This window comes from Thunnus maccoyii, chromosome 9, assembly GCF_910596095.1.
Source record: "Thunnus maccoyii chromosome 9, fThuMac1.1, whole genome shotgun sequence".
In the NCBI taxonomy this organism is placed as follows: Eukaryota; Metazoa; Chordata; class Actinopteri; order Scombriformes; family Scombridae; genus Thunnus; species Thunnus maccoyii.
In genome coordinates, this window is record NC_056541.1 from 1,890,161 (window position 1) to 1,914,457 (window position 24,297).

At 40.4% G+C, this 24,297-nt stretch overlaps 1 protein-coding gene across 1 annotated transcript; it reads right to left on the reverse strand.

Moving 5' to 3' along the window:
- Positions 1 to 4,258: 4,258 nt before the first annotated feature.
- Positions 4,259 to 24,297, reverse strand: mfsd14bb (major facilitator superfamily domain containing 14Bb). Its single transcript, XM_042420376.1, has 12 exons — positions 23,980 to 24,297; positions 20,986 to 21,078; positions 19,440 to 19,502; positions 18,563 to 18,690; positions 16,380 to 16,494; positions 13,446 to 13,664; positions 13,127 to 13,240; positions 11,297 to 11,368; positions 10,955 to 11,067; positions 9,927 to 10,024; positions 9,556 to 9,698; positions 4,259 to 8,984 (listed from the first exon to the last, which is right to left on the reverse strand). Exons 1-12 carry the CDS (start codon positions 24,034 to 24,036, stop codon positions 8,754 to 8,756), a joined length of 1,446 nt encoding a protein of 481 aa, XP_042276310.1. The 5' UTR covers positions 24,037 to 24,297; the 3' UTR covers positions 4,259 to 8,753.

Genomic DNA, 24,297 nt, shown 5'->3' on the forward strand with positions numbered 1-24,297 from the left:
GATCCTTCAAATGTGCTTTCAATAGAAGTGATGGTGGCCAAAATCCACAGTGTGTCCACACAGTCATTTAAAAGTCTGTGTGAAGCTTCTATTCAGCTTCATCAGTCTGAGTTAGTCATATCAAGTGGATATCTGACACATTTACAGTCTTTTTAGCATCAAATTCCCTCTTTGTGTTTCCTCGGACAGTGTTTCCCTGTTGAGATGCAGGTGGAAGTATAGTAACAAAAAGAGGGACTTTGGCACTAAAAAGACTGTAACGTTGAAAGATATCTACTTGATTTGACTCATTCGGACGCTGAAGCTTCATATTAGCTTCAGATAAACTTTTAAATACGTTTTTGCACAGAAGGAGGACTGTGGGTTTTGTCCTCCATCACTTCCATTGTAAGGTCATTATGAAGGGATCTTCTAATGGTCAGTATGAACAGGAGGAATGATTACAGCAAGAAAAACAGGTTTCACTGTTGTTTTAAGACACACTTTTACAGATTTACAGAAACTGCACAGCAACTAAGACAGAACACTGCATCCATCATAACAGGACATTTCTGTCATGTAAATTGAATGTTTTGAAACTTATTCTTTTCTATTTTGTGGAACTGTACACAGTGATTTACTGTGTGTTCATCTTAGTTATTCAGTTGTGGACTTCTGATATTCTTCTATTTGAGTTTTAGACAAGCATACAAGCAGCCCAACATCAAAAACAAACACATTCGTCTTCAGAGAATTCTTTAAATCATATTTTATTTATTAGGGACTGAGCCCAAAAGGCAGAGGACTACTGTAAAACTCAACAAATTTGGCACGCACATCAGGTCTGGTGAAAAATTTGATAAAATGTAAAAATTAACCCCTAAAGTGCCACAATGTGCTCTCTAGTGCCACCTATGTAACAAATGGCCGCCACGGCCCGTAGGAATGTCGTAGAGAGATCAAACCAAAACTCAATTATTCGTCTCATCAAGACCTACAAATCATACACTGACACCCCTGACCTAAATCCAACAGGAAATCCGCAATCAGCCTTTCAAAATAAGGCTTTGCCCCAATTTTGGCCCCCGAACAAACGCTATCTCCTCTGAGGGCGTTAATGGTATCGGCTTCAAACTTTGATACATGACTTATGACACTGTGCTGAAAAAAAGTTGTTAAAAACTTTGTAATAACTCGAACAGTTTGGATTTAATAAGTCCTGAAAGTTGCGGTGCCACATCACCTTTAGAATGTAAACCAATGGGGAGGCAATCTCTGGGCATGAACTTTGTGTCAGTCAGAGGCTTCTGATGTCTAAACTATAAGTCTGACCACTTTCAAACCTGTATCAATGGATTCACCACGAAATTTCCTATCAAAATATGATTTTTAATGTAAGATTTGGCCAAAGTCATGGGATTTATGAGGATATATCATAAGAGGCGTACTCTAAAATCCTCCTCTCCAACTGCTCCTGGTGATGTCACTCCCTCAGTGCTGTGAAACATTCCGCAATACACACTCATTATAAAATCACAGGAGGAGCAAGAAAAGACTTTAAAACTCACACTCTAATATCTCAAAAACAGTAAAAGATAGAAAAAACATGTAAATTCAAGATTTGTAGGTCAAAGTCTCGTGACTCATTTAAAGTTCAAATGAAGTCTGTATCTAAAACTATGTGGAAGCAGTAAATGTTCAAAAAGGTGTGGGTTCGCTCACACTCTCCATTCAAATCAACCTTTGACCAGGTCATGTGGGTCAAAAGTCTTTACTTTTCTAAAAATAGACTTGATGAAAATTAAGATAATTTGTTTTACACACAAACTCATCAAGAGAAGTGAATGGGCCCAAAACTTGCATGATTTTGATGACACAGGTGTGAGCAAGACAGAAATGTCTCACCCTGCAGAAAATTCTCATCCTGTCAACCAATCTTTCAAAATAAAAGCACACCACACTTGTAATAAATATCCCTCATTTTTAAAAAGCAAAATGATCTGATCCCGACGGGCCAGAGTGCGAAGTCCTGACCAACGCTGCTTGCAGCTTTCATTCAATTAGCTTTTCATTATATTTTCTGAATGTTTCTTCTGTAAATCAACAACTGCGTCAAAAACGCAACACAAATATGATGATAAAGTAGATTATTACAGTAAAATGCTGATTACACACTGATGCATCTGATAACCTTATATTGAATAATATATCAGTCATGAGACATTTGACTGCAGAATGAGCACTAATACTTTTACTACATTTAGCTGAAAATACTTATTTACTTTTACTTTTGAATGCAGGACTTTTACTTGTAATGGAGTATTTTTGAATTGTACTACTTTTACGTGAGTAAAGGACCTGAGTACGTCTCCCACCACTCTGTGTTGTAGCTCTGACAGTAGAAGTAAACAAGAAAACTTCACAACTCATGCAAAAATAACATTATTGAAATATTTTTACGACAACTTTTACAAATCAGGTGTCATATTGTAACAGCTGAGAGATGCTGGTGTTTCCCTGCTCGCAGCTTTAAGGCTTTTCTCCAGCGTGGACGGAACAATGGATCCAGTAGAAGAGAAGAAGGCAAAGCCAATAGTTTTATTAACACCTGTGAGTTCAGAATGAGTCTCATATCAGGCAGCTAACCAGAGGAACAAAGTGTTTAAATCATCCTGTATGTGTTTAACTGGTTTTCCTGCAGATTTGACAGATGCACTGGGCCGTTTCCATGGTAACCACAATTTAAAAATAAAAATACAGCCTGATATCTAAAAAAGCTTTTGAAAATAAACAATCCATGAAACACTTGATCATGTTTTTACATTATTTATGGAAACATTGATATTGATTTACAGTATATTGATCTACTAGACAGTTTATGAATTTGTAAATTTTATGTTTGTTACAGTTGAGTTTAAACTACAAATTTAGTTACAAATGTCAAAATAGAGAAACTAAGATTTATTTAAAAAAAGTACATTATAGATTTCTGTATTAATATTATTATTTATACAAGTAAAAGTACATAAGTATTATGAGCTTGATGTAGTTAAAGTATTGCAGTAAAAGTAGTGGTTTGGTCCCTCTGACTGATATATTATTATATATGACATCATTAGATTATTAATAGTGAAGCATCAGTGTTAGAGCAGCATGTTACTGTTGTAGCTGCTGGAGGTGGAGCTAGTTTACACTACTTTATATACAGTTAGCTAGTTTAGTCCAGTGGTTCCCAACCTAGGGGTGGGGCCCCTCCAAAGGGTCAGCAGATAAATCTGAGGGGTGGTGAGATGATTAATGGGAGAGGAAAGAAGAAAAAACAAAGTTCTGATACACAAATCTGTTTTCAGTTTTTGGACTTTTTCTCTAATCTTTGATTTTTGCTGAAATATTGGATCATTTGAACATTTATTGAAATGAAAGCATGTGAGAAGTTTAGAGGGAAAAATCACTATTTGGTGGAGCTGTTAACAACTCATAGACATGTGAAATGTGACCCCGACTACACACTGCTTTTTGTAAGACGTCAAAAGACAAAAAGGTTGGAAACCACTGGTTTCATCTTTAACAATGTGTTGTATTTTAAAAGCTTGTTATATTATCCATTGTGTCAAATCTTCATCTGAAAAGTAACTAAAGCTGTCAAATAAATGTAGTGGAGTAGAAAGTACAATATTTCCCTCTGAGATGTAGAAAGTAGCATCACATGGAAATACTCAAGTAAACTCAGACTTTGATTTCTAAATGTTTGATCGTTCAGTTTGATAATTAATCTGATTGAAAACCATAAAATCAATAAAAAAAAACAAAACACATCAAGTCCAAGTTTCAAATTCCATACATTTCTCTTTATTATCATTATTATCATCATAGATATTATTCAAAATTATGTTCTTAATAAGATAAAAGAAAGCAACTGCAAATGCACAACACGTCATCGTTTACATATAAAAACAGATATGAACATGAAGAATGATTAGAGGCACACGTTCAGAGAAATTAAAGTGCAGCAAAAATGTTCTGCATCATGTTCACAGAGGAGGGAAACGTTCACTTCTGTCCCGACGGCCGAGCGTCGGAGTCTCACAGAAGTGCTCAAGTACAAAAAGAGTTTTGAAAAGCTTCAGTAACACTTATTATTTTCAAATATCAGTTATCAGCCGTGTCCCGAATCCATGTTTTACACTAACTGTACACAGTATTGATTACTCGTTTAGAGCTGCAACCAATCAATCATCTACAAAACTCAGATTTCAGCAGATTTGCGGCTTTTTTTTTTGTTTCATGTGACAATTAATTTAATATTAATTGGAGTTTTTGTATTTATGATGCCGTCACACATTTTAAAGACCAAACAGTTAATCAGGAAAATAATAATAATAATAATAATAATGTTAAGGCTGCAAATAATTCATTTCATTATTCGTTAATCGTTTGGTTTATAAACTATCAGCAAACTTTGGTGGAACAGAACTGTGAATATCATGTTAAACATTTCAGACAAAAATAAATAAAAGATTTAATAAAACGATTAGTCGAGCGATTCATCGATTATCAAAAAACAGTTGCCGATCAATATCCTGTCGATCGACTAGTCGTTGCAGCTCCGACTGTCATGATGATGTTTTTATATGGATATGAGTATTAAATTCATCTCCAAATATTCAGATTCATCGTTTTTTTTTTAAAGAAAAAAAGTCTAAATTCTCTGATTTCAGCTTCTTTAAATGTGAATATTTTCTGTTTTTTTTCCGTCTTTATGACAATAAACTGAAGATCTTTGGGTTGTTTGTCATGTTGGGAAACAAACAAGTAATCGATCAATAGAGAAAATAATCAACAGATTCATCGATAGTTGCAGCGCTAAACAAACATAATGACGTTTATTTATTTATGTTCCATCTCACTGATTTAACAGATGGTTTGTTTAGTTTTTCTTTCTGCAGATGTATTTACATGTTTTATTCAGAACCAGTGAACAGTTAGTGCGTCTGAACTGGGACACAGCGAGCGTTTGTTCCTCCGGCCGCCATGTTGCCGACTCAGCGTTCACATCCTCCTCCTCCTCCTCCTCATCCTCATCGTCTTTCCAAAATCATCATTAATGAGCAGGAATTATTTTCTCATCTGAAGGAAACAAACTTTCTGGTTTCAGCTGCTCAGACGTGACGATAAATTAAAGATCTCGAGGAGACGTCACTGCGGCCTTTTCCCCCACGTTTTTAAAAAAAGACATTTTATAGATTAAATAATTAATCTACAAAATAATCTGCAGATCTATCGGTGACAGTCAAAGCAGGATCATAAATCCGGAGGAACTATGAGACGTGAAAACGTGGCGGCGGCGGCACGACGACCGGAGAGACGGATGTGTGAATATCACGGCGGTGCATTCAGGGACATTCAGTAACAACTGCAGGGCTTCAGAGTGATTGTAGAAAAATATACTTGTAGGTCCATTTTTGTCTTTGTTTGACATCATAATTGAGCAAAAAAAAAAAAAAAACGGTCGGTGAAAAGGATCAAAGAAGAAGAGATTAAAGTTGAATCACAAACGTTTGGTTCAAAATAAAAAAAAAAAAAAAAGTTTGGCGAGCTGACGGAGAGTTTAAGATGCAACAGAAGCGTAAAAAGATTAAATCTGAATTTTAGAAAAAACTTCTCTAACAGTCTGAAGGAACCCTCCTGATTGTGCTTCATGAAGCTCCGAACCATCATCTTCCTCCCGTATCGGCCAATCAGAGACCTCGTATCTTCCCGTCGAAGCGACAGACAGAAAAAAAAATCAACACGACGGCTAAAAGTTTACAGCTGATGTTGGGTTTTTATGGACCGTGTGACTCTGACGACATCTGGAGCCTCCCAACGTTTCTTTATGATTCATCTGGAGGTTTGACGTGTTTCCTGATGATTGTTCCTCGTCGCTGTTTAGATTTCCTTCCTTTCAGACAGATTTTCACTTAATTACTATAAAAAAACTCGTTTTATTTCATATTAATGTTCTTCTCTTATATAATTGTTGGGCATTTTAATCCATTTTATCTTTATTTGTCCAAAAAATCGCTGCATAAATAAATGACTTAAGAGCTTTTTAATCTCACCACTAATATGTCTGATAGATCAATACTTCTGTATCAGCAGTGGATCAAATTACAGCTGCGACGATTCATCGCTTTCAGTCAAACTAAAAGTCCAAATTCTCTGATTTCAGCTTCTTAAATGTGAATATTTTCTGGTTTCTTTCGTCTCGGTGACAGTAAACTGAAGATCTTTGTCGACGTCGTTGGAAAAAACCGTTTTATAGATCGGACGACTAATCAATTAATCAAGAAAATGATCATTCGTTGCAGCCGTAGATCAAATCACCCTGTGCTGGATCAGTGTTTTTAGCTTTTTAGCCTCTTTTAGCTCCTGGTTTTGGTTCCGCGGTGCGTCTCCTGTCGCGCCCGCAGCTTTAAATCACCGTCGAGGACGTTTTTGAAGTGAAACTAAACGCAGCCTGAAGGAAGGAAATCTGACAACTCGCTCAGCAGTGATGTGAAATCTCTAATAATTTAACTTCTCAGGCTGAAACAGGAAACTACTGACGGTCCTTTAAATGATCAAACATCCCAGTCAGGGTCACACGGGGCGCCTGCTGTTCCCAGCATGCACTGGGTGAGAGGAGAGGAGAGGAGAGGCGTCGTCACAGAAACCGATAAGTTTAAAAAAAAAAAAGGGAGCGGGGCCGCCGGCTGTAGCCATGGCGACGGGTGTGTTTCTGTATTTAGACGCTGTAGTTAGCGGCTGTGACTGAAGTGAGGAGGTTTGTTTTGGAATGTCGTGGTTTGTGACCTTTTGACCTCGTAGAAATAAAAGCTTAAGAACAAAAGTAACAAAAAACAATAAATCAATAAATCAATAAATCAATAAATCATGGCACCGTTTGTTTTTTTTTTAAAAACCTGCCGACCCGCGAAGGTCAGAAACTCGATCGTTCGTTTCTGCTGCTTCGATGATCAAACTGAAACAGATTCTCGCTGCGCCGCCGCGACTGGAAACACACGTTCAAATACGTCAGTAACTCGGAGCGCTTGATTTGTGCTACGTGAAGTGGCAGGTGGGTGGGGGAGGGGACACAGTAACCGAAACGGGCTCGACTTCAAGTATTTAAACAACAGAAGAAGAAGAAGAGATGAGACGTCTGCTGTCTGGAGATAAATCAAGCGCACTTCAAACTGTTTCAATTCATTTTTCTATAATATTTCTGAACAGACGCTCTGATTTCTCGTCGACGTGAGAACAAGGAAACACCAAAACGGGGAGAGGACGATGACGTCACAGGCGGTCAGAGCTGTTGCCATAGTAACTAGTTATCCATGAGTCTTGTTATTTGCATCCAGAGTGTGAAACGGTGATGATACGCGACCAGCGACAACGGAAACAAACGCCCTGAGCTGTCGCCGCCCACCTGCAGGCGGAGGCCTTCTCCTCTTCTGCGTCGTATCCCACAATCCCGAGCAGCTCCGACGCCGTTTGTCCTCCCCCCCCCCCCCCCCCCCCGCGAAACGTTTCAGTTAAAACAAGTCTGCTTTTGGGGGGACACTTGGCTTCAGCTGTGCAGTGAATTAAACGCACCTCCTCCTCCTCCTCGCTGCTGCTCCTGTACAGCAGGGAGCGTTTGATCTGCTGACCTCTGCAGGCCTGGCGGGTGGAGACAGATACAGCAGATACACACACGGGGGAAGGCAAACTGACAGCAGAGTGTTTAGGCGGCAATCACACGGACAGACCGTTACCGTCAGCGGTGCGTTCAAACACTGTCGGATACGTCGGCGCCTACAGACGGAGGTCACGGTGGAAACATGTCGGGACGTCCTGGTGGTTTTAACCTTTCGTTGCATTTCGTCACCTCCTCTCTCTCTCTCTCTCTCTCCCTGCTTCCTGTCTCTTTACCGTCAGAGAAAGTGATTCAAAAGTGAAAATATGCAGCTGAACTTGTGATTTAGCTTAAAGTTTGTTATAATAATCTTTAACCTGTTATGTCTGTTGTTGTTGTTTGTTATGCGAGTAAAACATTTTAATAGCAAAAGAAAATAAAAGATTTGGCTTTAAGTTTTCTGTCAGTTTGAGGAAACAGATGATCTGTTTGGTGTTGGTGGTGTCAAACGTCCTGATGATTATTATCTGGATTATTATCAAAAAGCTTTGGCGACACCTGAGCGAGGAGCTTAAAGTGGCTGCAGGTGGAACAACAACGAGGCGGACGATGATCCGAATGGAAACAAGGGTACAACTAATAATAATAATAATAATAATAATGATATAAATATTATATGTTGCACAAACACATGTATTAATTGTTTTTCTTCCTCTGTTACACCAGCAGGGGGCTTCATCAACACTAACAGAGACCAAAGTTAAGATTTAGATTTATGAAAATACACAAATAAAAGATGATTTTAGATGAGACGACAGAACTGCTCCTTTAATATTTTAAACTGAATTTTAAACCTACATTTTTATCCCAATATGAATTTTAATGTGAAAACTAAACAAACAGCAGCTTTGAGTCACTTTGCATCATGTGAGGAAACGTCCTTCAGCTCGTCGGTGTGATTGCCGTCTAACACCGCCCGACGCGTCGATCTGAACAAATAAAATAATAATAAAAAAAAAAACTAAAATAAAATGTGGGTTTATTCTGAGGTGGGCGGGACTAGCAGAGAGAGAGAGAGAGAGAGAGCTCAAGGCCTCAGCGTCGTGATTGGCCGGGGCCGGCTGCTGTCAGTCAGTCACATGCTGCTGTCCTGTAGGAGCGGCTCGATGTCCTCCGCGTCGCTGGTGGGCGTGGCCAGAGGGCTGCTGTCCTGAGCGTGTGCAGCGGAGGAGCTGCTGGACTTGCGGGCGGAGCACGTCTTGATGTCGGCCAGTCGGTGGTGCTCGGGGATGAAGATGGCGACGAGGAGAGCGAACAAGACGGCGCACGCTCCGAACAGGAAGGGAGGGCCGGGGATGATCGACTTCTACACACACACACAGAAAAAAAAATAGATTTATTAAGTCAGAAAACTTTTAAAAATTTAAATATTCAAAGATAGTTTGAGATTAGATAGTTTTCATCAACATTAAACAAAATCTCTCAAGAATCAAACAAAAACTAGTTTTAATCAAAGTGAACAAAAATAATTTGAATCCAAAAAACTTAAAATAAAACTTTACAAGAGATTTGATTCAAATTAAAGCTGCAATGATTAACTGATTAGTTGCCAACTATGTGAAATAAATGTCAATATATTTAAATGTATTTCACATATTTGTCGTTACTTCCTGTAAATAACAATCATTCCAATAATAACTGATGACTCATTAATTCTGATCTGGAACAGCAGAAGAACTAATCAATTAATCAACAATTAGTCTAAGTCAAAGTCTGAAACAATAGAACTGGAGATTCCAGACAGGTTCTGTTCAAATGTGAGTGTGTGCCTGCGTGAGAGAGTGTGTGTGTGTGCCTGCGTGAGAGAGTGTGTGTGCCTGCGTGAGAGAGAGTGTGTGTGCCTGCGTGAGAGAGAGTGTGTGTGTGTGTGTGTGTACCTCTGTGGTCTGTGCAGGTCTTCCTGCCACAGGATCAATGTCGTTCAGCTCCACGTTGAAGAGGAAGAAGATGAAGCCGTAGAGAGCCGGACCCAAACCGTTACACAGACCTCTGATACCTGTGATCATCCCCTGGGCCACACCTGAACACACACACACACGCACGCACGCACGCACGCACGCACGCACGCACGCACGCACGCGCGCGCACACACACACACACACACACACACACACACACACACGGTTAGAAAGCTTCAAACACATGAAACTGAAATACAGAGAGATGAGTCCTTTGTTCCCTTCAGACAGGTCTACAGGTGTACAGGTTGGTCTACAGGTGTGTCTACAGGTGTACATGTGTGACTGACCTTGCTGGTCAGGTGATGCGCTGTGTGACACCAGAGCAGAGACTGCTGGGAAGGTGATGGAGGACATTGCTGCTACTGTTCCTGCTGCCCACATCATCCTGAAAACACATCGACATCTTTCAATCATCAAGAAAATAAACATCCAGAACTGATCACCTGTCAGGACCAAAGCTGCAACGATGAGTCGCCAACTGTTACATTAACTGCCAAATATTTTGATAACTGATTCATTTTTTAAGTAAGTTAACCTTTATTTATATAGCACCTTTTCATTGAATGTTATGGGAAAGTCAATCTATACAAGCAGGTTTTCAAGTGTTTTTGAAACAGACTCAGCTGATCTGATGAGGTTGTTAGTTTGGAACGTGTTACAGCCAACAGGTTTTGGTTGGAAGACCTCAGCGACGGCTCGGTAGTTTAATGGTTTAGTAGCTCAGAAATATGTGCAGGAGCTCGACCGTGTGAGACTTTATCAGTGATTAAAAGAATCTTGAATCAATCCTGAGCTTCACTGGTAACCAGTGCAGAGATGAAGGCATGAATGATGTTTTCAGAGGCCGACAGTAACGGTCTGGTTTAAAGAAGCAGGATTGAACCAATAAAGAGGAAAATGTCCAAATTCTCTGCTTCCAGCTTCTTAAATGTGAATATTTTCTGGTTATTTTGATCTTTCTGACAGTAAACTGAATATCATTTGATGACGTCGTCTTTGAGGAACATTGATCAACATTTTTTCACTGTTTTCTGACATTTAATGTACAAAAACAACTAATTGATGAACGGAGAAAATAAAGATTAGACAGATTAATGGATAATGTAAATAATCATTAGTTGCAGCTTTACTCAGGAACAAGAATACTGATGAGTTGATCAATACAGCTGATCAGTGTGGACTCTGAAGAGCTTCTGGAAGATCAATTAAACATCTTTTCATTTCAGTGTTTGCAGAATTAAAAAGCTTAAGCACAATGAAAAGGTTATTGAGTGTGAACACAGACAGTCACGATGAGTCTGGTCCGCGGACTCACCATGGTTCGGAGCCGAAGCCGTACCAGGCCAGCTGGAAGAGCTGAAAGCCCAGACCGAGCAGAACCGTGTTCTTATTACCGATGGTTCTCATGAGAACGCTGAGGAACAGAGTCTGACGGAGAACAGAAGCAAACATTAGAAACACTAGAAACATAAAAAAAAACACGTTTGCATCCGGATGTGAAGGATGATTTTGTGTTTTGTGCTTGAATGTGAGTGAGAAGTTGTGAACTTATTAAGTCTATAACGATGTGTTTCACTGTGAGCGTTGTGGTTTCACACTGAATATAAACTGTCAACAGAGCTGCAGACTTCCTGTTTCAACCAGAGCGTTAGTGTACCTGAGCCACTATAGACAGGATTCCCACCATGGCGATGAAGGCGGCGATGGCTGCAGGAGAAAACTCGATCACCTGAAACACACACACACACACACACACACACACACACACACACACACACACACACACACACACACACACACACACACACACACACACACACACACACACGTTATCAATAACATTAACAGTCATTTATTTGATTATTATTTACAGCTGAGCCTGTTGTCACCACCAGGCTGCATCTAACGACTGTCATTATCAATTCATCTTCATTGATTAGATGTTTTATCGATATGACAAAAAACAAACAACCATCACAGTTTCCTGCAGCACAAGATGATGTCATCAAACGTCTTATTTTGTCCGACCAACAGTCCAAAACTCAAAGATCATCAAAGAGTTGCCAATCAATCGACTAATCAGCTCCTGCACTGATCTGCATCATTGTACCAAAACATCAAAATAATAATAATAATAAACATGTAATGTCTTTATTTTATACATTAAAGTTTATTTGACCACAAAAAAAAACACTTATTGAACATAAATAATATGGAGTTAAATGTGGATAAACGTCATGTAATTCAGAAGAATATTCAGTTTTATTTTGTTAATTTTTGCTATTTTGTCTTGAAAATAAACAAATATGTTATGTTACAGTTCATAGATGTGAGTCAGTTTCATCTGTCTATTAATATTTATATTGAGATCAATATAATAACTTACAATTGAATACATATAAATATATGATTTAAACTGAGACAGTACTTATTGCTTTAGCTTTTAGAGTTTTTATTCTCCATCATGTTTGGATTTAACTGCTGTTTCATTTAGTTTTAGTGTAAGAGCAGCTTGTTTTTACTTGATACGGAAATGATACATTTCTGTGGCGTAATAAATGTATAAATAGTAAAACAGATGTCAAGTATTCAGATTGTGGTTTTAACTCAGTTATGACTGATATGTAGTTTCTGTATTTGGTTTGTAGGACAGAGCAGCAGCAGCAGCAGCAGCAGCAGCCTGCGGTTTGATTGACAGCTCGCTGAGTGCAGGAGGCGTCGGCGGCTCCTGAAGTCTCAGCGCGTTCTGTGTTTCGATCAGGGATGTGTCCAGTATTTGTATTCGAATAAAAGTAGAAAGAGTCTTAAAAATCCCGTTTTTGTTTTATTACGCTTTTAATTTTATTCCACTTTCCACTTTTAACACTCCCAACTCCGGGACTGACAAATTAGGATAGACGTCACAGCGGAGCAGAGGAGAGACACTGAGATAGTGATGTAACTGACCTGTGTGTGTGAGAGTGTGTGTGTGTGCATGTGTGTGAGTGTGTGCGCGTGCGTGTGTGTGTGCGAGTGTGCGTGAGTGTGTGTGCACATGTGTGTGTGCGTGCGTACATGCATGTGTGTGAGTGCATGTGTGAGTATGCGTGCGTGTGTGTGTGTGTGCGTGCGTGAGTGTGTGCATGCATGCGTGCATGTGTGTGCATGTGTGTGAGTGTGTGTGTGTGTGTGCGTGCATGTGTGTGAGTGTGTGCATGCGTGTGTGTGTGTGTGTGTGCGTGCATGTGTGTGCATGCGTGTGTGAGTGTGTGTGTGCGTGCGTGTGTGTGTGCATGCGTGTGTGTGTGTGTACGTGCATGTGTGAGTATGCGTGCATGTGTGTGAGTGTGTGCATGCGTGTGTGTGTGTGTGTGTGTGTGTGTGTGCATGTGTGTGAGTGTGTGCATGCGTGTGTGTGTGTGTGTGCATGTGTGTGAGTGTGTGCATGCGTGTGTGTGTGTGTGTGCGTGCATGTGTGTGCATGCGTGTGTGTGTGTGTGCGTCTCACCTGTCTCAGGTAGAGGAAGAAGCTGGAGTACTGTCCGGCTTCGGGCAGGTAGGACAGGAACACCGTGACACAGATCAGCAGCACTGTGGTGTCTTTCCCCACACGACGCAGAGACTGAACACACGAACAACCGTCAATACAGTCAATCAATCAATCAGCTGATGTCTGGCAGACATGTTTATATAAAGTAGCTAATCAATGTCAGTAACGAGGCTGAAACCACCGATCGTTAGTTACATTTTGACACTTCTTCTTTGTTTTCGTCTGCAGCTGCAGATGATTCGTTCATAATCGATATTCAATAATCTGATGGACTCACGGCGAAGGGGTCGGCCTGCTCCCAGGAGATGGGGAAGCCCCACGACGTCAGCCGCATCTTGTCCGGCAGCGACTCCGGGACCACGAAGAACACGAAGGCGATGTCGGCCACCGCGATCACCGTGGCGACCAGGACCACCAGGCTGTCGCTGTAACGCGCCGACAGGTAGGCGCCGATGGCCGGGCTCGTCACCAGACTGGCGGCGAAGGTGGCAGAGACCTGAGGAGGAAGAGGAGGAGGAAGAGGAAGATTTGCATTTAACTAAACCAACTAAAACTATTAACGTCAGTCTGGAAGCTCGTTTGTGTTAAAGCTGCTTTCTGATAATTAACGAGGCCGTTTGCTGTGTTTATGAGTAAAGTTCAGTTCAGTAGAAACAGAGAACAGCAGCTCGACCTCTAAGAGTCTCCTCATACATGAAACTATGTGGTCACATGACCCCAGTCATCAGTCTGTCCTTAAAGCAGCAGATGACAACACGTGTCATTGATTACAGACGCTCGTTCTCTGCTCGTTAAACCAGGACGAACACGAAGCTCCAGTCAGACGTCACGCTGGTGCGATCGTCTGTGGATTTCAAAATAAAAGATGAAGATGAGAAATGATTCTGTTCTACAGCGATTAATCGATTAGTTTCCAACTATTAAATGAATCTGCATCATTCTTCATTTTAACTGTTTACTGTCAGAGACTAAAGGAACTGTTCACATGTTCACATTTAAGAAGCTGGAATCAGAGAAACGTTTAAACGATGATCAGAACAGCTGGTGACTGATTTAATAGTTAACAACTAATCAGTTAATTGTTGCAGCTCTAATTTAATAACAATAATTTTTATTTAATTTAATGATTTTCATGTTTTTTACAACTACTTTCTTTCATAAGTGGTCAGTAGACTCATGTTATTAATGTTTGTTATTAATTCCTCTTCATGTTATGTGCAGTTGACTCATATTTTCTTATATTTTATTATCTGTGTGTGTGAGTGAATAAGAAACACTTTTCTTTATGGAATAAATGAGGGCGGTGTCATTATTCTAAAAATAAATTCAGATGTGTTGATATGATGCTTTTATTCTCTGAAGCTCAACATAAACCACACTGACAACTCAAAGAGTCCATATTAGTGTGAACTTCCTGTCCTGCCTGTGACTGCGTCTCACTGCAGAGCTTCATAATAGACGGAAACACCATGAAGCAGCAGAGCCTCCGTTATACTGTACATACACACGGTATACTGTACATACACACGGTATACTGTACATACACACGGTATACTGTACATACACAAGGTATACTGTATGTACACACACGGTATACTGTACATACACACGGTATACTGTATGTACACACACACGGTATACTGTGTATATACACACGATATACTGTATATACACACGGTATACTGTATATACACACGGTATACTGTACACACACACGGTATACTGTACATACACACGATATACTGTACATACACACGGTATACTGTATATACACACGGTATACTGTACATACACACGGTATACTGTACATACACACGGTATACTGTATATACACACAGTATACTGTATATACACACGGTATACTGTACACACACACGGTATACTGTATATACACACGATATACTGTACATACACAGTATACTGTATATACACACGATATACTGTACATACACAGTATACTGTATATACACACGGTATACTGTACACACACACAGTATACTGTATATACACACGATATACTGTACATACACAGTATACTGTATATACACACGATATACTGTACATACACACGGTATACTGTATATACACACGGTATACTGTACATACACAGTATACTGTACATACACACGGTATACTGTATATACACACGGTATACTGTACATACACAGTATACTGTATATACACACGATATACTGTACATACACACGGTATACTGTACATACACACGGTATACTGTATATACACACGGTATACTGTATATACACACAGTATACTGTATATACACACAGTATACTGTATATACACACGGTATACTGTACATACACACGGTATACTGTACATACACACGGTATACTGTATATACACACGGTATACTGTACATACACACAGTATACTGTATATACACACAGTATACTGTATATACACACAGTATACTGTATATACACACGGTATACTGTTAGTTAGTATGTGTCTGCAGCGCTGCTCCTTTATGTCCACATGAACTCATATTAGAGACAATACGGTATTTTTTAAACCTGAAAAACAAAGCTGAGCAGAGCTGCAAACACTGATTATTTTATTAATTCATCTTTTAGTCTATAAAACATCAGAAATCTCACGTTATCAGACTCCAAACTGAAAGTCTTTAGATGTCTGATTATGTCAAACAAACCGTCTAAAACCTGGTTCCCTGGTTGGGAAGGTCTATTTCAGCCCTCAGTCATGTCTGCAGGTATTCCTTTAAGGCTGCACACACTCTCAACAACCTTCACCACTTCACTTTCCCCCCCCAAAAAGTTCTTCTTGTCTCATTAAAATCCTTAAAATTGAAATCGTTCTTCTATCTCATTTAAATGTAAATACTGTATGTTTCATTTAAAAATGTCTCCTCCTTCACTGGGAAGTTCGTTCTCTTTGTGCTCAGAGAAACTTTCCTCCTTCAGCAGATGAATGAAAACAAACAGAGGAAAAACATCCAGCTGAAGGAAGACGAAGGAACGAGACTGTAATGTGAGGAAGCCTGTTTGTAGCCTGAGAGACGAAACCCGGGGCGACACAACGCCGAGATTTATCACAAGAGTTTTCAAACTGTATTTTTTTTGGTTTTACAAGAGAAAAGAATGAAAAGTATAAATACTGACTGGTTGGTTCGGTTAATGTTCATCTGATAAACACAAACAGCAGCGTCTTTACTCATCGGCGGTGTAATTACCAGGCCGTAGGCGGTGCTCCTCTCATGCTCCTCTGTAATGTCGGCGACGTAGGCGAAGATCACCGAGAAGGTCACAGCGAAGATCCCCGAGACTGAGATCAGAGCAAAATACCACCTGCATGCACGCATGCACACACACACACACAGGAAACAGCTCAGATTTACATACAACACGCACAGTGTTCACCAAATTACATTCAAGACCTTTTTAATATCACATAGAATGAAATGTTTGACTCCTGACAGCTAAAATAAACTCAGAATGTTTTTTAAAAAGGAGCCTATCAGTGATCTAGATATTATATATCGTCTTCTTGTGATCCAGAGCCTCCACTGCTGCTCATGTTTCACGGCTGATTTCTGATAAACACACTGAGGATCTGCAGCGTGCATGTTCCATGCAGAACGAGCAGGAGAGGAAAGAGGTTTCTGGTGAACATGTTTGCTGCTGCTGCTGCTGCTGCTGCTCTGATCCTCAGACGCTCACATGAGCAGCATGTGACTCTAAACTCCCAACAGTCTGCCTGAAGACACAAAGGGCTGCAGCAGCAGATTCTCCGCTGACTCGACACGTCACACTGACTGGACGTCTGCAGGCCTGAACTACAAATTCACTTAGTTTCAAAATGATACGACTCCGTCTGAGACGCTGAAGACACACGGCTGCCGAGTCCAGAAACTACCTGCACGATCCAGCTGTGAAGGCTGCGAGTGTGATATCTGATGAACTGACTCAAGTGATGTCACTCAAGGCAGCTAGTAGTGAGGTTAGCAGACCTCACTAGCAGCTCCAGGCTACATTAGCCGCTACTAGCATCACACACCTGAATCTCCCACCCAACTGTCAGAAATCCAGTTGCATTGTGGGTAATGTAGGCGCCCGGTTTTTGAATATTGTCTTCTTAAAAACCCGTCCAGCGTGAATCTGACGATGTTACAGGAACGAAATCATAAATATGTGAAGGACTCTTAATATTCAGGATCTAAAGTCACATGACTGCTTCAAACAGATCCTCGTATTCAAACCAGGCAGCAACCTCCGGGGCTTTTACATGAGGCCAAAACCTGCAGTTCCTTGAACGACCACTTGAGGCTCCAGAAGCGAGTCAATCATAGACCTCCATGTTAAAATGCCCAACTTTACAGCAGAAATAAACATGTTTACAGTCTGGTACAAAAAACGGTTTTGGTCTCTGTAGCTAATTTCCTCTTTCATGACAACTGTACGGGGGGTGAATTTTTTTATAACTCACCTGTTTAAATGTTATTAAGCCGTAAAGTTCTGCATAATGAAGGACGTGGCTGCTTTGAGTGACAGGTCCGCCAGCCGCTAGCTGGCTTGTTTCAGCCGTTCGGCCCCGCCTCTTTACCCATTTTTGATTGGCTGGGAGTTAGGCAGCGTCACGCACTGCCAAGATGGCGACGGCCGGAGCGGCTCGCTTTGAGCTTCAAAACCGCTCTTCAGAAACCGACGGGCGTCGTCACGGTAACTACGTCCATATTTTTATACAGTCTATGATTCAAACACAGCAGAACTTCATCAACCTGCATCTCAGTTTTATTAAAAATATTTATTTTACTGTATAAGTGGTCGATCATAAATGCTGCTGAAACAAACTGACGGTGGTCTGGATGAAGCTTCTCTACTGGGAGGATTTTGCTGCTTTTCCTCATCAGACGTTATAATAATAAACTGAATATTTCTGTTAGTTGGACAAATAAAGACATTTGAAGACGTCACCTGTGACTGTGGGGAAACTGTGAGGAGCATCATGACTGTCTGATTTCTAGAACACCTGCCAGAAATCTCGACTTTTAACCCGATGTTAAAAATCTGAGAAACATATTTTACATCCTCAGATCCAAAAAGCTGAGCCAGTTTTTTTTTTTTTCCATCTGTGCTCCCAGACTGCAGAACCTCCTTCATAGAATCACTTTAAGCCTCTTAATTTTTAATAGCGTGATAAAATTAACTTTGTCTGTTACAGTTCTTTACTTATCAATTTATTTTTGTTTTGTTTGAATTATTTAACGGTATTTCACATGTTTCTGTGAAGCACTTTGACTCCTGTTGTTGTTGTTGTTTTTAAATGTGTCTCTATAAATAAATAAACTGGACTTAAATGACATTCGAGTTAAATAATTAAGCTTCTGTTCCTTCCTCAGACTGTTTCCTGTCTCACCAGGGACTGATCCTCATGAAGGGGATGGGGGCGCAGGTGAAGAAGACCGTCATCAGGAGGAAGGACTTTCTGCCCCAGATGTCTGACAGAGCACCAATCAGAGGAGCCGACAGAAACGACAGGAAGCCCTGAACCGTCACACACAGAAAAAACAAACGTTAAAAAACCCCCCCCATAAAATCAGCCTCCGTCCAATGTTGTATTTTTTAATTATGACAACATTATATTCTCACCAACACTTGTCCGTTTAAGCCTCTGGGGTCGTATCAGCTAAATTGTAAAAGCCATAATTTGATGTTTTATGTGTTTATTTATCTAATATCAACTGTACAAACAACTCTTTACAGTCTCAAGTGATCCTCGTTACACATACAGTCAAATATGTGGTTTTATTCTGTTTGCAAACATTTTATTACTGAACAGAAATGAAGAAACGAATCCAGATGGTTTTGATATAAATGTAAATAACTGTTGTTCTGAGTAATAGAGACGTTGTTTTTGTTTGTCAGCCGAAGCTTCAGGCTACAAATGTGAAGACATTTAACATTTACACAGAGCTGTTTGTTGTGGAAAACGGATCAAATGGTGAAAAATTCAACTTCTGTTTGACTTTTTCTTTTGACTTCTTGGTCTTCTAACTTTTTTATAATGTCATGTGACATCACTGCAGCTCATATATTCACAGATCTCATGTTGAGCTGAAAGAGATGATGTCGATTAGTAGCTTGTAACTTACAGAACTGAGTTCATACAAATGTTTCTGTGTTAAAACTAACAGGAAAAAAAATGTCTCAGAGCCCAGAAGGTTGATGTGATGGTTTTATATTGATGTGTGTGTGTGTGTGTGTGTGTGTGTGTGTGTGTGTGTGTGTGTTACCTTCACACCCTGAACCAGGCCGTTCATCAGGAAGGTGTGCTGAGGAAACGTCTCATGAAGGACCTGAAACGACAACCGAATGTCAAACATGTGTTTTTAATTTCAGGTCTGACGTCAGTTTAACTTCTTATCTTCACTCACTCACACACACACACACACACACACACACACACAGACACACAGACACACACACACGCACACACACACACACACACACACACACACACACACACACACACACACACACACACACACACACACACACACACACACACACACACGCACACTGATGGCCATAGAGCGTGTTAAAGAGTGTTTTAATGAGCCAGCTATGTGACTAATGTAAAAAATACGCTATGGAAACATTAGTTAACACGGCTGTTACACACTAGTCACACATACTGAGGCTTTTTATCTGTGTGATGCAGCAGCAGACGTGACGGGACACATCCTCACAACTGCTTTATCAAACCTCACTTCATTCACGGGAGCTGAGATGAATATCAGCTTCATCGTCCAGGACATGTTTAGTTTAAGCAAGAAATGCTCAAAAGTTATAAAAATCCATCAAGAGGAAGTGACTCGTGTTACATGATAAACCACAGTTAGTTTTACCGCAATCAGAAAACTCAAGGTTCAGATCTTATTACAGTTATGAGTCACAACATCAGATCAGCAACAAAGGAGACAAATTTAACTTTGCCTCCATTTTTTGCATTGCCAGCTGTTTTGATAATTATAAATCAGAGGGTCGTCTGCATAAAAGTTGAGCCTGCAGCAAAGCACCATGTTATCCAATCAAATATACACAAGCTCACATTCAGGGACTTTAACATGAACGATGCATCTCCACTGTCTGAGTCTTTCCACAGCTGGAAAATGTTTTGGCGTCTGATGAACCTTCAGAGTCGAGGATCATGTTTTTATCAGAGACGCTTTGCATCTTATCAAAGCTTTTATGTCGTGTGAACTCACACTAGACGTTTTTAATCTCCCTCTCTGCACAGCCAGACGTGCAACTTTCACTCTTACACTGACTGACTGGCTGAGCTCACACCTGAATATAAACATGAAACCGATAAAGTTTATTCAAAGAAGACGACATCATCCTCAACAATAGAAAGAGAACAGTAAGTATGAACGAATGTGGAGCTGCAGATGTCTGGAGGATTCTGATGTGAAGATTAAGTTTTTCCATCTCGACGGTTTAACCACAACAGCAAACATCCTCCAATCAGATTCAAAACAAGCTCACGACAGTTTGTAACAGCAGCCATGTTGGAAATGTGATCAAGGATCTGATCAAACTGTAGACAGACGACTTAAAATTCATTTCTGATCTGCCAGAAATCCAACCGATCATCTGAACATCAAACAACAACAACTATGACAGAAATAAGGACAGAAATGAGGAGAAGCACAAAAACATCTGTTATCAGAAGAGACTCGTCTTCATCACAGAGAGACGTGTGAAACCAAATAAACACCCTGCAGCTGCTGGTGCATGTTTACCTCATGAAGGGGATGTTTTGGCGTGTTTACTCACAGTCAGCATGGGCGTGGTCAGCAGCCCCCAGGCGAAGAACTCCAGGAAGATCACCACCACCGCATGAGTCACTCTGGCTCGTCCTCGGCCGTGCTGCGGCCAGAAGAAGAAGAAGAAGAAGCATTAAAGATTCATCTGCGGGAATCACCTCACTTCCTGTCCGATCAGATCGAAACGAAAGTCTTCTTCTGCTCTCCTCTTAACATCCTGCTCCGACAGTATGACTGGCTGATGAAGATGAATGTGACCTTTGACCTCGCTACTCTCATCATCTGTGATACAGAAACGGTCTGCTGCCATCATTGGATGAGAGATTTAGCAGAACATTTAAAAGCTGAAGAAATAAAGTCATGTTTTTAAGAAATCTATGTAGTAATTTATGTATCGTGTGTCGTTGTACAATCTGAAGTTACTTATTATTTCTGAAAGAGACAAATATAGAAAATCAGCAGAATGATCCTTTAAGTTTGAACCTGTAGACTCGGAGCTGCAGAGTCTGTGGAGGAAAACACTCACTTGTCGAGCAGGTTCTGCAGTCAGAAATCTGAATGTTCAGGCTGCTGTTCAGTGTGTGAAACATGCAAACTTGGAGCAAAGTTTGTGGGCAAAAACTTAAATGTATAAGCGTACAAACTGATGACAGGTAGAAAACGCTGTTATCCATGACAATATTCAAATCATCTACTGTCCAACATTTTATTTGAATATCCAAACTCTGAGTGTGAGTTTTATGCTCTACGTAGATGATACACCACGCTGCATCGAATCTGACAGATGTGAAAACTGCACAGCTGTCGGTGATGACACATATTAACTCATCTAAATCTGTACCTTTTAAAGAACGGGGCAGCGCTTCATGTGTGTGCGTAGCGGTTGAGCGAGAGAGCGAGCGGCGGAAAAGTGAGGGTGGAGGTAGAGCAGAGCAGGAAGAGGTTAACAGGAAGTTATCAGTCTCACGACAGCGTGTCTGTTAATAAATGCTGCGGCTTCTCAAGACCAAGAAAAGTCTCGTCTGTTGTTTCACCGGCTGCTGGTAAAGTGAAGGTTAGCTCCACAGTTAGCAACAACAGGTTAGCTTAACCTGCAGATGCTAAACGTGTGTTTACGTTTCAACCAGAGCAGCTTTAACAAACTAAACAGTCTAAATAAGCTGATATCCTGTATCTGCTCTTCTATACTTTCCTCATATTATTATCAGTGAGGCTGTTTGTGATGTGGCTTCACAGGTAAACAACAGTCAGCTGATACCGACTGTACTGTAGTCTGAGTGTTTCTCATCCTTGCAGAGAGAGAGAGAGAGAGAGCTGCATGATGACATTTAATTTGTCACGTGGAATCAAAATGAAAACTACAAGTATTTCTTTACTATTTTAGAGTTGAAACATTGATTCATTGATTTGTCAGTTGACAGAAAATGAATCAGAGCCTTGTCTTGAGACAGAGTGGCATCAGACTGAGAAACGTAAGCCAGACGTCCTCCAGCTGATCACTAACTGTGATGTTTCACACAAAAACACTAAAAGATCTTTGGTTCCAGTTTCTCCAAATGTGAGGATTTCTCTGTTTTTCTCTGTTATATCACTGTAAACTGAATGTATTTGGGTTTTAGACTGAAGCTCATAGAGATTCAGGCGTTTGAAGACATCGCCTGGGGCTGTGGGAACTTACATTTCTCACTTTTTGTAAACGAAAGTGATAGTTAGTTGTGGTCTTAAACTATCTGATGTGAAGCTGAATGTATTTCACAACTAATAGTCCAGTGGAAAACTTTATTTTAACTACACATATGGAAGAATGAGATAATTATATATAGAAGTATTTACTGTCAAATGCATCATGTTTTCATTGAAAGGGCAGAGACCCAGTAGAAGCTGCTTTCAACACAAAGTTTCACCTTTTATATTTAGTTTATATGACGCAGCTGTAAAATACTAAACCGACATGAAGGGCCCGTTGAGGAATCAGTTACATGCAAATTGATACCATAGTAAATCGATATGAAAGTTCTCATTTAACAGAGTCAAAGTTTGTTCTGTGTAGAGTTTGTTTGTGTACATTTGCTGATAAACAGCCTTCATTTGCAAACAGGTGTTCAAACTGCCATCAGGTAAACATCTGACTCCTCCACACAGAGAGCAGTCAGATATGTTCCCATGAAACTAGGCAGCGTTATCTAATTATTGTGGTTAAAGGACAAGTTAAACCAGCAGTCAGGTGTCTGTAATCATTCCTCCTGTTCATACTGGATATTAAATGATCCTTCAAATCCACAGTGTGTCCACACAGTCATTTAAAAGTTGATGTGAAGCTTATATGAGGCTTCAGCAGTCTGAGTCATATCAAGTGGATATCTGACACATTTACAGTCTTTTTAGCATCAAATTCCCTCTTTGTGTTTCGTCGGACAGTGTTTCTTTGTTGAGCTGCAGGTGGAAGTATAGTAACAAAAAGGGGAACTTTGGCACTAAAAAGACTGTAACGTTGAAAGATATCTACTTGATTTGACTCATTTAGACGCTGAAGCTTCAGATTAGCTTCAGATAAACTTTTAAATACATTTGTCCTCCATCACTTCCATTGTAAGTGCATTATGAAGGGATCTTCTAATGGTCAGTATGAACAGGAGGAATGATTACAGCAAACAAAACAGCATTAATGTTCATTTAGGCTCCTGACTGTTGGTTTAAGACTCACTTGATAAACTGTGAAATCGTCCTTTGACCTGAACTTACCGTTAACTAGCTAACGTTAAGTTAAGTGAAAAAGAGAATTACCGGTTAACGTTGAGTTACATCACATTCGAGCTAACTAACGTTAACCGTCCGAATTATGAACCGTCGTTCACCTACATGACAGAGGAGCGTCTCCATTGTGTTACTGTTGTATAATGTTATCCACCCGATTCCGGCAGCTGTCAACTGTTTATCTTTAATTTTTAACGGTTATTTTCGTAGAGACCTCCGTTAGCTGACAGTGCTAACACGGCTAACTCACCGAGCTCCGGACCAACATGATGTCGTTGGCCTCGGTCGCTGTTTTCTCCCGGTTCATCTCACATCCTGCCGGGACGATTTTCACATGGAGTCCGTGTTGCCGTCCATCCTCCTGAGGTGCCTCCGTCTCTTCCAGGGTGTCCCGCTGTGTGGATTATAGCTACGTGTCTGCGCTATCATGGACTTCAGCTAAACTCGCTAACGGAGCGGTAAACTGTAAGAGGAGGTTCGGCTTTCGTTTTTCACCAAAATTCCTCCGCTCTGATTGTAATTTAACAGTTTGTCATTGTGTTTTTATCAGCAGGGTTACGCGGGTGAG

What these genes read in the sequence shown, in the direction of transcription:
- mfsd14bb (XM_042420376.1), bottom strand. Translation starts at nt 24,036, where the DNA reads ATGAACCGGGAGAAAACAGCGACCGAGGCCAACGACATCATGTTGGTC. An exon ending in TGACCACGCCCATGCTGACT is followed by an intron (nt 19,503 to 20,985) that starts GTGAGTAAACAC and finishes TTGTCGTTTCAG; the next exon opens with GTCCTTCATGAGACGTTTCC. An exon ending in TCCTGTCTATAGTGGCTCAG is followed by an intron (nt 11,068 to 11,296) that starts GTACACTAACGC and finishes GTTCTCCGTCAG; the next exon opens with ACTCTGTTCCTCAGCGTTCT.